The sequence below is a fragment of the Wolffia australiana genome, chromosome 16 (genome assembly GCF_029677425.1).
Source record: "Wolffia australiana isolate 7733 chromosome 16, ASM2967742v1".
In the NCBI taxonomy this organism is placed as follows: Eukaryota; Viridiplantae; Streptophyta; class Magnoliopsida; order Alismatales; family Araceae; genus Wolffia; species Wolffia australiana.
The window spans coordinates 2,875,578-2,892,644 of record NC_135850.1 but is presented as its reverse complement, the minus strand read 5'-3'; the positions used below and the strand labels follow the sequence as shown (position 1 = coordinate 2,892,644).

At 47.7% G+C, this 17,067-nt stretch overlaps 1 protein-coding gene across 2 annotated transcripts; it reads left to right on the top strand.

The window, feature by feature from the left end:
• Positions 1–6,303: 6,303 nt before the first annotated feature.
• Positions 6,304–10,752, top strand: LOC144713610 (alpha,alpha-trehalose-phosphate synthase [UDP-forming] 6-like). Of its 2 annotated transcripts, none has more exons than XM_078588250.1 (3): positions 6,304–6,516; positions 6,602–8,877; positions 10,194–10,752. In XM_078588250.1, the coding sequence occupies exons 2-3, from the start codon at positions 6,613–6,615 to the stop codon at positions 10,506–10,508; spliced, it is 2,580 nt and encodes an 859-aa protein (XP_078444376.1). In that variant the 5' UTR covers positions 6,304–6,516; positions 6,602–6,612; the 3' UTR covers positions 10,509–10,752. The 2 variants fall into 2 exon arrangements, with proteins under 2 accessions (XP_078444376.1, XP_078444377.1); XM_078588251.1 differs by having other exon boundaries at positions 10,149–10,267.
• The last annotated feature ends 6,315 nt before the right edge of the window (positions 10,753–17,067 follow it).

Below are 17,067 nucleotides of genomic sequence, written 5' to 3'. Positions count from 1 at the left end.
TCTTTCGCATGACTACTTCGATTGAAGTATTATTCTTGCCGTCTATGTGGATGACATGATCATTACGGGCAATGATCATGCGGGCATTCAGCATGTCAAGACATTCCTGAATCAGCATCTTGATATTCGTGACTTGGGGGAACCTAAGTATTTTTTTGGCATCGAATTTGCATGTTGACCGGGCGCTATTGTTGTTAATCAACACAAGTATATACTTGATATCTTACATGAGGCTGGTCTATCTGGATGCAAGCCATATGCATCCCCAATAGATAGCAAGCCTCAACTTTAGAATACTACGTCTCCACTTTATACCGATCCCAAGTGATATCGGCATCTGGTTGGGAAGCTTATCTATGCTACACTGACTCGGCCTGACATCACCTTCACCGTAAATGCTCGAGCCAGTTCATGCATGCACCTCGGGAGGTTCATTGGGAGGCTACACTACATCTGGTTGCATGTCTTAAATATGCTCCGGGACGAGGACTTATATTTTGACGTCATGGTCAACTACAGGTTGTCGGCTACTCTGATGCTGGGTTTGCGGGCGATCGTTAGGACCGCGAGTGGACAACTGGCTACTACGTGTACGTGGGTGGTAATCTGGTCATTTGGCGAAGACACAAGAAGTTTGTCCCATCAGTATCTAGTGCCAAGGTAGAATACCAAGCGATGGCTGAGACGTCTTTTGAGATGCTATGGGAATGTAACTTCTTGTGTGAACTTGGTTTTCCAGTTAAAGGAGCTATGCCAATGATGTGTGACAACCAAGTGGCGATGTTCATCACCCACAACCAACCCTTTTCCATGTGTACCAAGCATATTGAAATCGACTTCCATGTGATTCGCTACCGTATCGTTGCAGGACTTATTTCCACACCATATGTTGCATCTGCAGATCAACTTGCAGATATATTTACTAAAGGGCTGAGTGTGACATCCTATGATACCTTCTCACACAAGCTGGGCCTATATGACATCTACGCTCCAGCTTGAGGGGGAATGTGAGAAGAGAAGGAATGTATATGGGCCTATGTAGGTGGGCTTGGCCCATCGTCATTCTCTCTCTCTCTCTCTCTCTCTCTCTCTCTCCTCTTCTTTTTTATGTATCCCTAATTGAAGAATGCGGTCACATCATCGATACTTAGTTCTTAATATTACTCCTATTATCCGCTACCATTCTCTCCCTATTATTCTAATTAATTAAGTTTCTCTGAAACCAACTAAAAACTATCCTCTTATTCCTCCTATTTTTAAACTCCTTTCTATATCAGTAATTACCTCACCCAGGTATGTATTTATATATCTTACTATCATTAATATTCTCATCCCCTTTCTTATTCACCATTTTCGCCTTCTATATTTCTTACATAAAACCTACTAATCATAGTAACACTACTAATCACACTTCAACTTATTCTTCCTCCAGCTTGATTAAAATCCAAAAGTATATCATCCACTTCCTATATTACTATATTGCTTCACTATAATACTTTCTTCCACTTACTCGCTCCTCTAATGTCGATAAAATATATTCACCCTATCAATCATGCAAATATCCTTTCTGGTTCTCTCTAATACTAGCTACTATTAATTAACGTTTCACATCATCTTAAATTCTCTCATACCCTAATTATTTTCTTCCTCTCACAACTTATCTTCCAATCTTTAAATATCTGCATTATTATTAATATTATTATCATTTCTCTGACTCAGTTTATAACTAATTTATCCCATTACCCTTATTAGCATATTATTTTCCCTCACTGTAACTCAACTATTATATCAATCTCTAAAGGCCAGTCCTTGTGGAGACAATCTCACTCCCATTACACAAATCTGAGTGATTTTTCTATTTTAGCAATTTTATTTGATTTAGGCAAATTAAACTTACAACAACACTAGAGTTAACAGTGTAATCTGAATTATCTCTATGCCTGCTTGTGCGCCAGTGCTCGCTGGACACTGGTTGGCTTTCGTGATGCAGTACTTACTGGCCTGCAGTTGGCCTGAGTTCTGCAACAATCACTGGCTTCTAGCTGGCTGGAGCACTACTACACTATCTAGCATGGATGTTGGCTACTGCGCATCCCATTTGGTGCTTCTTATCTCTCATTTTTGCATTTCAAGTCACCCCTTGAAATATCAAAAAATAAACTCTACTGAAGAATTAAGCTCCAAATATATATTTGTCATTTTAATGTCACAATGTCAAAATACATGATTCTACGATAATACTTTTTGGGCCTGTAAATCATGTAAAATTTAAAATAAAAAAGCAAATTTTATACAATGGACCAATTAATTCATGAAATACAATTTCACATTAAAATGAGATTAAATGACCATAATGTTGTCAAATAACTTTAAAAGTTGTATCATAACATGCATCATTTGGGTTGATTAGGCGTCAATGACAAGTGAGCTGCTGTTGATGACTACAATTATCTTTGTCGATAGGGACAACTGTTATTGACAAAGATGACAACTGTTATGAACCTAGGTGATAAATTTCTGCCAACGACTAGAGATATTAGTACGACAGCAATGTCTAAAAAGGCAGAACTATTGTTGATGGTGAAATTTTGTGGATGATGAAAATTGTAGGTGATAAAGAAGATATATGTACAATGTTGACAGATAATCTCGATGAAAGTGTCTTCCAAGGAGGATGACAACTGTGCCTGTCGAAAATGTAAGCTCTCACTTATGACATTTATGCCTATTATTGTCGATGGGAGGACAACATGCTTTATTGGCAGGAACACAATGATAATGATTGGCATACGCCAACATTGAAACCACATGTCAATGTCATCTGGAAATGGTCATTCAGTCCGGTCCTTTCAATCCAAAAATGTCATTCATCAGCCATCCAACAAACTTACACAACTTGACTGTGGAGAAAATGCCTATAATTAGTCTCTGAATGGGTCTACTCAACTGCGATCAAACATATATAATCACTCAAATATTTCGTTCCAATCATGAATAATATAGTGGATCATGCATCTAACATGATACACTGGGGTGCAACAAAGTGCTCTCTTTTCTCTCTCTCCGCTATATGATCAATTAGGGGAAACGATATATCTGGGTAGCCTCATGGTGGAGCCCATTTGGACATATTTCAGCACGTTGCCCTTGATCCCATTGCTGATCCGGAGGTGTCAGAGGTGGATCCGCACTCCAGAGAATGAGGAAAATATGAGAGAGAGGGGAGAGAGACAGAGAAAGACAGAGAAAGACAGAGAGAGAAGGAAATAGAGAGAGACAGAGAGAGATAGAGACAGAGAAAGAGAGAAAGAGGGAGAAAGAAACAGAGAGAGACAGAGAGAGATAACGAGACAGAGTGAGAGAAGGACAGAGATAGAGACAAAGAGAGAGTGAAGGAGGGAGAGAGATAAGGAGAGAGAAGGATAGAGATGGAGACAGAGAGAGAGAGAGGACTGAGATAGAGACAGAGAGAGATAGAAGGAGAGAGAGAGAGAGTGAAGGGGAGAGAGTGAGTGAAGGGGAGAGAGTGAGTGAAGTGGAGAGAGTGAGTGAAGTGGAGAGAGTGAGTGAAGGGGAGAGAGAGAGTAAAGGGGAGAGAGAGAGCAAAGGGGCGAGAGAGAGTAAAGGGGAGAGAGAGAGAGAGAGAGTAAAGGGGAGAGAGAGAGAAGGAGAGAGAGAGTGAAGGGGAGAGAGTAAGTGAAGGGGAGAGACAGAGTGAAGGGAAGAGAGAGAGTAAAGGGGAGAGAGAGAAGGAGGGAGGGAGAGAGAGAGTAAAGGGGAGAGAGAGAAGGAGGGAGGGAGAGAGAGAGTAAAGGGGAGAGAGAGAGGGAGGGGGGGAGAGAGAGAGTAAAGGAGAGAGGGAGTAAAGGGGAGAGAGAGAGTAAAGGAGAGAGAGAGAGAAAGGGGAGAGAGAGAGAGGGAGAGAGGGAGAGAGGGAGAGAGACACACAGCGCGAGGGGGAGAGAGAGAGAGAGAGAGGGAGAGACAGAGAGAGAGAGAGAGAGAGAAAAGGGGAGAGGGAGAGAGGTTCAATTGGGAGATCTGCACTAGGATAATAAGTAGCTCCGGGGGTCTGGGGGAGAGTAAATGGGCCTGTGGTCGTGGTCCTGGGAGAAGACAAAGAGCGCTGTTCCAGGAAGAAGACACGAGCTATGTTTCCAAGACCTGGGACATGCTTGCATCATGCCGGCCCCAGCAATGGCCCCCTCCCCCCCAAAAGGCCCAAGGTCCACACCACAACTTGCCGCGTCGGTGCGCCGTTTACTCCCCACCCACTCCCCCGACCCATTTACAGCTTCCTCCTCGTATGTCTGTCTTCCCACCCATCTGCGCTCTCTGTCTCTGTCCCATTCTTTCGTTCTCTCTCTCTCGCTCTCTCTCTCTCTCTCTCTCTCTCTCTCTCTCTCTCTCTCTCTCTCTCTTGCAGTCACGGGCTCTCTCCATCTCTCTCTTTCACGGTCACCAGCTCTCTTCCTCTCTCTTAAATTCTCTCTCTCTCCACCTCGTACACTGTCTCTCGATCTCTCGATCTATCTCTCTCCCTCTCTTGCACTGTATCTCGACCTCTCTCGCTTTCTCACCGTCTCTTACACTGTGTCAACCTCTCTCTTGGTCTTCCTATGTTACACTGTGTCTCTATCTATCTTACACAGTCACTTGACCTCTCCTTCTCTCCTTATCTTACAGTCTCTCAATCTCTCTCTCTCTCTATCCCTCTATTATAGTCACTCAACCTCTCTTCCTTTCTTACACGGTCTCTCAATATCTCTCTGCCTCTATAACAGTCTCAATATCTATCTCCCTCTCTTACACTGCCTCAATCTCTCTCTCTCTCTCTCCCTCTCTCTCTCTCTCTTTCTTCTCTCTTGATCAATCTCAATCTCTCTCACCGTCTATTGCACTGTCTCTCAATCTCTCTTTCTCGTACTCTCTCGCTTAATCTCTCTATCTCTCTCCCTCTCTTATAGTCACTCAATCTCTCTTCCTTTCTTACACGGTCTCTCAATATCTCTCTCCCTCTATTACAGTCTCTCAATATCTATCTCCCTTTCTTATACTGCCTCAATCTCTCACTCTCTCTCTCTCTCTCTTTCTTTTCTCTTGAACAGTCTCAATCTCTCTCTGCGTCTGTTGCACATTTGCACTGTATCAATCTCTCTGTCTATCTACCTATCTTACACTCTCTCAATCTCTCTTTCTCGTACACTCTCTCTTAATCTCTGTCTCGCCCTCTCTCCACCTCTTATACTGTCTCTCAATCTTTCGTTCTCTTACACTGTCTCTTAATCTCTCTGCCTCTCCCTCTATCCATCTCTTATAACGTGTATCAATATCTCCCTCTTTCTCTCTTACATTAACTCTCAAGCTCTCTCTCTCTCTCTTCCGCTCTCTCCATCTCTTACACTGCTCCACGAGCGCCTTACAATACGTTTGCTGCTTGAAAACAAGTCATCCATTGATGATGATGATGATGATGATGATGATGATCATAATGATGGTGAGGATGAAAATGATGATGATGATGATGTGTTACCATGAACAGGTCAGGAGTTGATGATGATGATGAAGCAAGCGATGATGATGATGATATGATCAGATCCTCAAGCAGCTCAGATGCGCCTGCTTCAGTAGGCTGAACAATGGGTGACCGTAGATCTCTCTCTTCAGCTCGTCGTCGACATTCTTCGTCATCATCTCCGCTGAGCTATCTCTCTCTCCAGGTGTCTATAGTTTGGTATTTCTCTCTCAAGAACGGGTAGTAACTAGTAAGTACCTTCATCTGTGCCTGTCATCAATAGGCCCAATAGCTTATCCGCAGGCCCATTTGTTATTTACTGCAAAGTCCCTTTCAACTGGTCCACGTCACTAAAGGTCAAAGGATAACAAAAAAAATTCTTCATTCCGCGTAGAAGAGTATTACGACAATTTACAAACTTTGCGTGGGCGAAAAATATTTATTAGATGGGGAAGGAAGTTGAAGAAAAAAATCCAGTGAACGAACGGTTCAGTTCGGCCTTATCCGAACCCCGCCAAACTTCCCGCCACCTGTCAGCGCGGCGCCAACTATTTTTTCAGGACTTTCCTCAAATCTTGAATTTTTCGAAATAAAAAAATCCAGAGATATTTGTACGGGGAGCGGGGGCGCTCGAATTGGATGACGCCACGTGACAAGCAGCGATCCACGCTGCCGCCGGACAGCTATTTCGGTCCCGTTAACGTGTTCCGACGGCCGAATTTCAAAATTCCACTGTTAAACTTATCTCTTGTTTCGTAACTAGGAGTATTTAAACTCCGCCTCCCCCTCTTTCTCCTAGAACTCCGGTTAGATGCGACGGCGAGGTCGGAGAGGCGGCGATCGGAGGAAGCGATAGCAAGAAGAATCAGCCTGGAGATCCGAAGAATTTGAGAGGAATCCGCGCCGTGGATGTGGATTCAATTGTTCTTGATCGATTCCTGGTGCGGAAAGCCGTCTTCAATCGGGAGATTTGGTTTAGACAGAATCTTTCTGAATCCCTGGTAATTCTTTCCACTTCTTGGCGATTCTTTCCACTTCCCCTGCGATCTTCGATTCAGAGGAATTCAACCGATCGCTGATCTTCAGGGGATCTTGATATGGTTTCCAAATCCTACTCCAATCTGCTGGAGCTGGCGTCGGGAGATTCGCCAACCTTCGGGCGGTTGAGCCCCCGGCTTCCTAAAGTGATGACGACCGCCGGCGTCATCCCCTCCTTGGACGACGACGACGACGACGATTCGGACCCGACGCCGCCGCGGGAACGCACCATCATCGTCGCCAACCAGCTCCCCGTTCGCGCCCGGCGAGGCCCCGACGGCAAGACCTGGTCCTTCTCCATGGACGAAGACTCTCTTCTCCTGCAGCTCAAAGACGGCGCTCCCACGGCGGACATGGAGTTCATCTACGTGGGCTGCCTCCGAGAGGAAATCCCCGCCGCGGAGCAAGAAGAAGTCGCGCAGACTCTCTTAGAGAACTTCCGCTGCGTGCCGACCTTTCTCCCTCCAGAGCTCTTCTCCCGGTACTACCACGGCTTCTGCAAGCAGCAGCTATGGCCGCTGTTCCACTACATGCTCCCTCTCTCCCCCGACCTCGGCGGCCGCTTCGACCGGTCCCTCTGGCAAGCCTACGTCTCAGTGAACAAGATCTTCGCGGACAAGATCCTAGAAGTGATCAACCCGGACGAGGACTTAGTCTGGGTGCACGACTACCACCTCCTCGTGCTCCCCACCTTCCTGCGCAAACGCTTCAACCGGGTGAAGCTCGGCTTCTTCCTCCACAGCCCCTTCCCCTCCTCGGAGATTTATCGGACGCTGCCGGTCAGGGACGAGCTCCTCCGGTCGCTCCTCAACGCCGACCTCATCGGCTTCCACACCTTCGACTACGCCCGCCACTTCCTCTCCTGCTGCAGCCGCATGCTGGGTCTCTCCTACGAGTCGAAGCGCGGGTACATCGGGCTGGACTACTACGGCAGAACGGTGAGCATCAAGATCTTGCCAGTGGGCATTCATCTGAGGCAGCTGGAGAGCGTTCTCTCCCTCCCGGAGACGGAGTCCACGGTGAAGGCCCTCTTGCAGGAGTACCACAGCCGAGGCCGCGTGCTTCTCCTGGGCGTGGACGACATGGACATCTTCAAAGGGATAAGCTTGAAGCTCCTGGCCATGGAGCAGCTCCTGGCGCAGCACCCCGCCTGGCGGGGGAAGGCGGTGCTGGTGCAGATTGCGAACCCGGCCCGGGGCCGCGGGCGCGACGTCCAGGAAGTGGAGGCCGAGACCCGCGCCATGGTCGAGCGCATCAACCGAGCCTTCGGGTCCGAGGGCTACGAGCCGGTGGTGCTGATCGACGGCAAGCTGGAGTTCTTCGAGAGGATGGCCTACTACGCCGCGGCGGAGTGCTGCCTGGTGACCGCGGTCCGAGACGGCATGAACCTGACTCCCTACGAGTACGTGATCGCGCGGCAGGGGAGCGCGCGGCTGGACAAGCTGGACGAGGCCCTGCACGGGGGGGGAGGGAAGAAGAGCGCGCTGGTGGTGTCGGAGTTCGTGGGGTGCAGCCCGTCGCTGAGCGGGGCGATAAGGGTGAACCCGTGGAACGTGGAGGCGGTGGCGGAGGCGGTGGCGGCGGCGCTGGAGATGGCCGCGGCGGAGAAGCAGCTGCGGCACGAGAAGCACTTCAGGTACGTGAGCACGCACGACGTGGGGTACTGGGCGAGGAGCTTCCTGCAGGACCTGGGGAGGACGTGCGCGGGGCACGGGCGGAGGCGGTGCTGGGGGATCGGATTCGGGCTCGGGTTCCGGGTCGTGGCGCTGGACCCGAACTTCCGGAAGCTGTCCATGGAGCGGATGGTGGGGGCGTATCGGCGGACCAGGGTGCGGGCCATCCTGGTGGACTACGACGGGACGATGATGCCGCAGGCGAGCCTGGACAAGAGCCCGAGCGGGCGGTCGATGGGGATACTGGGGGCGCTGTGCGGGGACGAGGGGAACGCGGTGCTGGTGGTGAGCGGGCGGGGGAGGGCGGCGGTGGAGGGGTGGTTCGCGGGGTGCGAGGGGCTGGGGCTGGCGGCGGAGCACGGGTGCTTTTGGAGGAGGGGGGGGGGGGGGGAGGCGTGGGGGGGGCTGGTGCCGGCCGGGGACTGCGGGTGGATGCAGATTGCGGAGCCGGTGATGAGGCTGTACACGGAGACCACGGACGGGTCGACGATCGAGAAAAAGGAGACGTCGCTGGTGTGGTCGTACGAGGACGCGGATCCGGATTTCGGGACGTGCCAGGCCAAGGAGCTGGTCGACCACCTCGAGAGCGTTCTCGCCGGGGAGGCCGTCTCCGTCAAGGCCGGCCATCACTCTGTCGAAGTCAAACCCAGGGTAACCTCCTTCCTTTCTTCTTCTTCTTCTTCTTCTTCTTCTTCTTTTACTCTGTGTTAGTTTCTTCCTCGTCTTCTTCTTCTTCTTCTTCTTCTTCTTCTTTGTTGGGCAGTTTCTTTTTCTTCTTTTAGTTTCTTCTTCTTCATCTTCGTTGTGTAGTTTCTTTCTCTTCATCTTCGTCGTGTAGTTTCTTTTTCTTCTTTTAGTTTCTTCTTCGTCTTTGTGTAGTTTCTTTTTCTTCTTCTTCTTTGTGCAGTTTCTTCTTATTCTTCTTCTTTGTGCAGTTTCTTCTTATTCTTCTTCTTTGTGCAGTTTCTTCTTCTTCTTCGTCGGGTAATTTCTTCTTCTTCATCTTCGTTGTGTAGTTTCTTTTTCTTCTTTTAGTTTCTTCTTCGTCCTTGTGTAGTTTCTTCTTCTTCTTCTTCTTCTTCTTTGTGCTGTTTCTTTCTCTTCTTCTTCTTCTTCTTCTTCTTCTTCTTCTTCTTCTTCTTTGTGCAGTTTCTTTTTCTTCATCTTCGTCGTGTGGTTTCTTTTTCTTCATCTTCGTTGTGTAGTTTCTTTTTCTTCTTTTAGTTTCTTCTTCGTCTTTGTGTAGTTTCTTCTTTTTGCAGTTTCTTTCTCTTCTTCTTCTTTGCTGTGTTGTTTCTTCCTCTTATAGTAGTTTCTTGTACATCTTGCGCTTCTTCTTTTGGTTTTCTAGCAGTTTCTTCCTCTTCTTCTTTTTGGTTTTCTAGCTGATTCTTCCTCTTCTTCTTTTTGGTTCTTCTGGCTGATTCTTCATCTTCTTCTATTTGCTTCTTCTTCCTCTGTTTGGCTCTTCGAGCTGCTGACGCTTCTTCTTGCTTCTTCTTTATCTTCTTCTTTTTGGGTGTGCTCTATTCTTCCTCTTCTTGTACCTACTTCTACTAGACTTTTCTTGCGTCTTCTTCTTGGGTCTCTTAGTCGTTTTTTCTTCAATATCAGCATCATCAATATTTCATTTTTTCCCTTATTCTTGACTCCCAGTAACCGCCTCATCATCATCATCATCTTCATCCTGTTCTCGTAGTTGCTTCTTCATTTTTGCCACGTCATCATTATCATCTTATTCATCTTTTCTTTTGTCCTAGGTTTCTGTATTTTCATCAAGTCATGATCATCTTCATCTTCGTGAGATATTTTTCACTTTAGGTTCCTCTTGTTTCTTATTATACTTCCGTATCTTCCTCTTTATCATCATTGTCAGCATCATCTTTCCTCTAATTTCCTTCTATTCATGTCGTTTCTTCCAGTTTCATTAGCATCATCGTCAGCATCTAAAGCTTCATCTGTTTTAGGGGGTGAGCAAGGGGCTAGTGGCGCAGCGGCTACTGGAGACGATGGCAGAGAGGGGGATGGCGCCGGAGCTGGTGCTGTGCATTGGCGATGACCGATCTGATGAGGACATGTTTGAGGTGATCAACCGGGCGGCAGATGGCCCGTACGTTGCCCCCTCCGCCGAAGTCTTCGCGTGCACTGTCGGTCGCAAGCCGAGCCTGGCCAAGTACTATCTTGATGACGCTGCTGAGATCGTCCGCCTCCTGCAGGGCCTCGCCTCAGTCTCGCATCCATCCCCCGTCTCCTCTGTGCCCGTGCTTGCTCCCCTCTATTAAATTGAAGTTTAGGGTTATGGGTTTAGGGTTTGGGTCCCACCGCTGCTGATTCGTGTGGGCATTCAACATTCTAAAATTGTACTATATTTTTCTTCAATTGATTGTGTTGGGAAAAAATCTGCAGCTTAATGATGAAAATGATATGACGATGATGATGATATTGATGATGTTTATCCCAGTCTAAGAAATTATTGACATTGATTCTTCCATTCGGCAGAATTGAACTGTTTTGACTTTCTGGAGCCTTCCGAGTTTGCCTTTTTCTTTCCATTATCCATTGAGGTTGACTTCAACCCATCAGAGTCCAGAGAGAGAGAGAGAGAGGGAGAGGGAGAGACAAAGAGAGAGAGAGAGAAAGAGAGACAGAGAGACAGAGAGAGACAGACATAGAGAGAGAGAATAAGTGAGACAGAGATAGACAGAGAGACAGACACAGAGAGAGAACGAGAGACAGAGAGAGAAAGAGAGACAGAGACAGAGACAGAGACAGAGATAGAGAGAGAAAGAGAGACAGAGGCAGAGAGAGAAAGAGACAGAGAGAGACGGAGAGAGAGAGATAGAGGGAGATAGACAGAGAGAGAACGAGACGCAGAGAGAGTTAGAGACGGAGAGAGAGCAAGAACTTGATCACTATCTGCTTTTCCTCCAATTCGGATGCCGTCGGCCCAAACCCCGGATGAACTGAGCAATAACTTGATCACCATCGTTCTAGAATCCTAAGCCATATAATTTTCTTTCAGTTCCGCGTTCGTTTTTTCCGTAATAATTCGTACATATATTCAATCTTTTCGCCAGAGTCCTGATATCCACTCCGGCAAGCGAGTGGATAACATTATCGATTTATTATTAATTTATTTGTTTATTCTATTTGGAAATTTACACGTCCAGTTTTGCTGTGTTGGAAAGATGTCTTAATTTAATTGCCGAAGTTGATTCCTTCCCCTGTAATCCACATACCGCTATAAAAATCAAGTGGGTACAGACAAAAATCTAGTGATGTATTCTATTCCTATTGAACGGCAGATAATTGGATAACTGGATTTATTTCCATCAGTGGGAGTAATTTATTTCCATAAGATTCTTACAATTTGACATAGTTTTGGATTTCCAGATTAAAAAACTTCCGCATGTCACAATTTGAAGTCTTTTTTTTTCCTGCGATGAACCCCATGCTCATGGCCGATTTCTTCATCTTCTTCTTATTTTTCTTCGGGTGAATACTACGAAACAGCATGAACTCTAGTTTTTGTCAGCCGAGCAGCATGAACTTTCATACTTGATCAAAAAATAGCCCGAACCAATAAGAAGACGCCAAGTGGCATCTTCTTATTTTTTTTGCTCAGCGACGGTCAACTGCTAACGTGGCTTCCATCGTGGCAGCCAGGTGGACTCCACGGTGGCATCCATGTCTCCGTCCGCCACCGCCGCCCGTCTCCGTCTGCCGACGCCGCCCGTCTCCGTCCGCCACCGCCGCCCGTCTCCGTCTGCCGACGCCGCCCGTCTCCGGCCGCCGCCGCCGCCGCCCGTCTCCCGAGGTGGTCGACGAGAAGCTCTGGGACAAGGAAGAAGACGGCGATGGCGATCAGACGACGGAGAAGTACGAATCCGGACCTGCCGTCGGGGAAGACGATCCGAGCTTGAGGGAGCTCAGAGGCAAAGATTCCGCCATCGCGGAAGACGACGAGGCCGGGGAGCTCGTCGACGAAGAAATGGCAGAGGACGATCAAGCAAACCCTAGCGGCTCCGACGACGAATGCTCCTCGGAGAAGGCGGTGATGGACGGATCCGACGCCTTCCAAGAGCCGATCGAGATCGACCTCGAGCAAAAGAACGATCATCCAGAAGAAGAAGAACCGATGGAGGAGGCAGACGATCTCCAAGAAGATGACAATCACAAAGAACAGGAAGATGATCGCATGGAGACGGATGAGAACGGGGCCGATGCCCGGGGGGAATCGGCCGAAGCGGAGGAGAAGGGTGAACAGGAGGACAACGCCTCCACGGAGGATTCAGCTTCCACGGCGGCGGATCAGCAAGGCTTGAGCGCCATAGCCGACGATCTCCAAGCCAGAAGCAGCGCGCTGTCGGGGGAGATGACCTCGGAGGACCAGCCGAGGAAGGAGATGACCGTGCCGGACTCTCGCGGAGGCGAGAAGCTCGGCGCGGAAGAAGGTGAAGAAGAAGCGGTGGCGGCGGCGGCGGGGGCGGCCGGAGACGGGCGGCGGTGGCGGCCGGAGACGCGCGGCGGCGGTGGCCGGAAATGGGCGGCGTCAGCGGCCGGAGACGGGCGGCGTCGGCGGCCGGAGAGGGGCGACGTCGGCCGCCGGAGACGCGCGGCGGCGGCGGCCGGAGACGGGAGGCATCGGCGGACGGAGACGGGCGGCGGCGGCGGACGGAGGCGGGCGGCGGTTGACAGTCGCTGACAAAAACTAGAGTTCATGCTGTTTCGTAGTATTCCCCCTTTTTCTTCTAAAGCTTCATCATCATCGTCGTCATAATCATTAGTTCCTTTTGTTTTCTTTTATGCTCTTATTCTTCTTATATTAAGTTTTTGTCCTTATTCATCGTCGTCATCATTATCACATATTTCTTCTTCTAGATTCTTCCACCTTCTCCTACCTCTTGCTTCCCCCTCGATCATCATCCTTATTATTCATCTGTATCTTCTTCTTCTACATCCCTTTAGCTTCTACTTTTCTTTATTCATCATCATCATCATCTGTATATTCTTATTATAGATTCCTTTATCTTCCACTTATATTTTATTCATCATCATCATTTGTATATTCTTATTATAGATTCATTTATCTTCTACTTCTACTTGGTTCATCATCACCATCTTCTTCGTATTCTTCATTATATTTGGCTTCATCTTTTTCGTATTAGATCCTCCTAGCTTTGTCTTCATGTCTTTTATTTATCATTACGAAACGATCACCATCCCCACTTATGGGCAGACTTGTCTTTTCTGTTCTACCTGTGCCTGTTAAATAGGGTGGCCTGGCCATTAGAGGGCAACCATGAATTTATTAATAATAATCGAATTCCTTTTCTTCATTTTCTCTCTCTCTCTCTCTCTCTCTCTCTCTCTCTCTCTCTCTCTGTCTCTGTCTCTCTTTCTCTCTCTCTCTCCCTCTCTATCTCTCTCTTTCTCTCTCTCTCTCCCTCTCTCCCTCTCTCCCTCTCTCTCTCTCCCCCTCTCTCTCTCTCTCCCTCTCTCTCTCCCTCTATGATCCTCACCCTCACGATCATCTCCTCTTCACTGCATATTTAGGCAGCTTGTCTCTGGTTGATCCATATCTCCTTGTGGCCTCTTCCCTGACCATTATCAATCACCTCTCCATAGAGATGGTCGTGGTGCAAAAATTTGCACCGAGTGTGCGAATTTTTGCACGCACAAAATGGCGTGTGCTGTGTGCGGTGCGCTTTTGTGCGGAAAAGCGCACCGCACAGCGCACTAAATTCGCACAAGTCGAAGGATTTTAAATGGTTTTTAAATGTGATTTGGAAATAAAATAATTACGTTTAATTCTTAGAATAATTGAAAAATTAATATGTTTAATTCTTAATATAATTAATAATTCAAATTATTATGACGCGGCGGCACCGCCGCCCAGGGTGGCGCCGCCGCGGCGAGCAGCGTAGCCCAGATGGTGGCGCAGGTGAAGTTGGTGCCCACGAAGGCGGCGAATGCAGTGGGGGTGGACAGGGGACCGCGGCCGAAGGAGGGGTGGAGAGAAGGCGGTGGTTGGCGAGCGGCGAAAGAGGTGTGTGTGGGGGCAGTAGCTGGGGAGGAGGCGGCGGGTGGAGGCGGGCGGCGGCAGAGGTAGGAAGGTAGGAGACGGGGAGGGGGCGCGCGGGGCAGGGGTGGCCAGAGGGGGCGCGGCGGGCAGGGGTGGCCAGAGGGGGGGCGCGGCGGGGCGGGGGTGGCCAGGGGCGCGCGGCGGGCAGGGAAGGGGGCGCGCAGGACGGGAGGAGGGGAGTGTCGCGCCGGGGCAGGGGTTGGGGGGGTGCGGGGACAGCTGGAGCGGGCTAGAGGGGGAAGCCGGAGGGGGAGGCAGGGGGCCGGCCGGAGGGGGCGCGGGCTAGAGGGGGGGGCGGGCGGCGGGGGTGCGGGCTAGAGGGGGAAGCCGGCGGCGGGGCGCGGGCTAGGGGAGGCGGGGCCGGGCGGCAGAGACGACCGGAGGAAGCACTAGAGGGGAGGGGGGGCAGCGGGGACGACCGACGCGGGGAGGGGAGGACGGACTAAAAATTTGCACAATAGCGAATTTTCGCACCGCTCCGACCCCTGCGGTGTGCGAAAATCCAGTGCAATTTACCGCACAACCGCACCGCACATGCGCCCAATCGCGCGAGCGCACGATCGCACGGTTTGGACCATGTCTACCTCTCCATCCGGGGAAACTATCACTCGTCTGACTCTTAAACCCCATCAATCTCTATCCATTCAAGGTTTTCATTATCTGGATTACATCAAAGACACGATATGGCCAGCTGGTATAAATTACATTATCATCATCATCACATTTTGCTTCTCCTTCTATATCCTTCTAGCATCCTCTTCTCCTTCTTCTAGATCCTTCTAGCATCTGCTTATACTTTATTCATCATCATCATCATTGTCATCATCATCGTCGTTATCAGCATCTTCTTGCTCTTCCTCTTCTTCTTCTTCTTCTATTTTCATATTTCTTTTTCTTAATATTCTCTTTGTTCTCAATTTTCTTGGAATTATTATTCTGTCATGCAAAATTTATACAGATAACTCCTAGTGTAGTCTCTCCTTTCTTATTGTTCTCAATAATTATCCGGAATGGATGCTAACTGTGGGTTGGAAGCGAAGCGAGACAGGTTCATAGATAGCTACGTGACGCATTGTTAAGGAGTTCTACTCAGGACCCTTGCCACATCAGCCAACTGTTTTGGCCAATAGGATAACTTTCAAAGACTACATTAGTAAAAAAAAACATTACATTCACTATAAGATTAGCTGCTAGGATTCAATCAGCTGTCATACAAGATTCAATGTAAGTTTAATATAGATAGGATAAAAGATAAAAGCTCATTCAATATAGATTTAAAATACTTTATTATAACTGTTATAATAAAGTCATGATTAAAGACAGAATCTAGATTCAATCTAGAAGGTCCGTTATTGTAACTGTTATAACCATAATAAATATGTACACACATGAACACACGACCTCTCTCCCAAACTTTTCCAGCGTGTCATTTTTTCTTCCTCTCTCTCCTTCTCATCTCCCTTCTCTTCTACCTCCTCTTGATTCATACAAGTAATGGTGGGTTTGTGTGTCAGAGGGGAAGATGTGGTGGTGTTTAGACAGGACAAGACTTCACTAGCGCATGCGCCTTGAATTTCCCTCGCACTAAGTTCATTGACATTCATCCAAAGGTTGCATCATCTTCACCTTTGTATAATCAATTTCATGAGAGAGGGAGAGAGAGAGAGGCTAGGTCAGTATCAGATAATTAGCTAAATATTTAGAAGAATGCAGATATGCAATGATGAAGGCATCTTCTTTAGAGAGAGAAATATGGGCCAAAAAAAAAAGGTTGAGGATGTTGCATGACCATGTCAGTATCAATAAACTGAAAAAGAGACTTGTGGGATCAATAATGGAAGATGTGTATGATCTTAGATCAAGAAGAAGAACAAGAGGGGGACCCACCAAGTTAGATGCATGAATGAAGAAGCATTTTATATTGCATAGGGTTAAACTTCAGGATGCTACTTATAGTGTTACATCCAATGGTAAGAAGAGGTGGAAGCATGTTGCATTTATTAAGTACGGCAGTCTTCCGGAAGCTTCTTAACTATTGGTTTGACTTGTCTTAACACACCCTGTTAAGGTCAACTATTGTATGATGTTGATCTTGGAACATAAACTGATGAAATAAGCATTTAGCAGTGGCTTGATAAGAATATCTTCCAATTGATCTTGAATATTGTCAAAGTCAATTTTGAGGTTGTTGGCAATAACTCTTTCCAAAGCTAAGTGAAGATATGACTCAATATGCTTTGTTCTGGGATGAAAGATTGGGTTGGCAATGAGATAATTGGCTCCTATGCTGTCACACATCAATCAGGATATTTTGTGCAGAGTGATTCCCCGTTTGCCAAGAAAATAATCCATTCACATTAATTCAGCTGTAGGTTATGCAACTGCCTTCTACTCGGCCTCCATGCTAGAACTAGCTATTGTGGGTTGTTTCTTAGAACTCCAACTAATGGGATTAGGACCAATAAACATAAGGTGACCAGCGGTTGAGCATCAGGCAAGCATATCACTTGCCTAGTCGGCATCAGTAAAGGCACAAAGAGTGTAATAATTACTTCTGCAAAAGAGAGTATATAGTTAATAATACATTTGAGATATGTTAATAAGTGCTTCAAGGAAGTCTAATATTCAGATGTCAGATTGTGCATGCGTTGGCATGCAAGATTGACAAAAGTTGCATATCAGGAAAATTCAGAGTGACATATTGTAGAGCCCCAACGATCTGATGATAAAAAATAACATGGGGCAAAGGAGAGGTT

What these genes read in the sequence shown, in the direction of transcription:
- LOC144713610 (XM_078588250.1), top strand. Translation starts at nt 6,613, where the DNA reads ATGGTTTCCAAATCCTACTCCAATCTGCTGGAGCTGGCGTCGGGAGAT. An exon ending in CTGTCGAAGTCAAACCCAGG is followed by an intron (nt 8,878 to 10,193) that starts GTAACCTCCTTC and finishes CATCTGTTTTAG; the next exon opens with GGGGTGAGCAAGGGGCTAGT.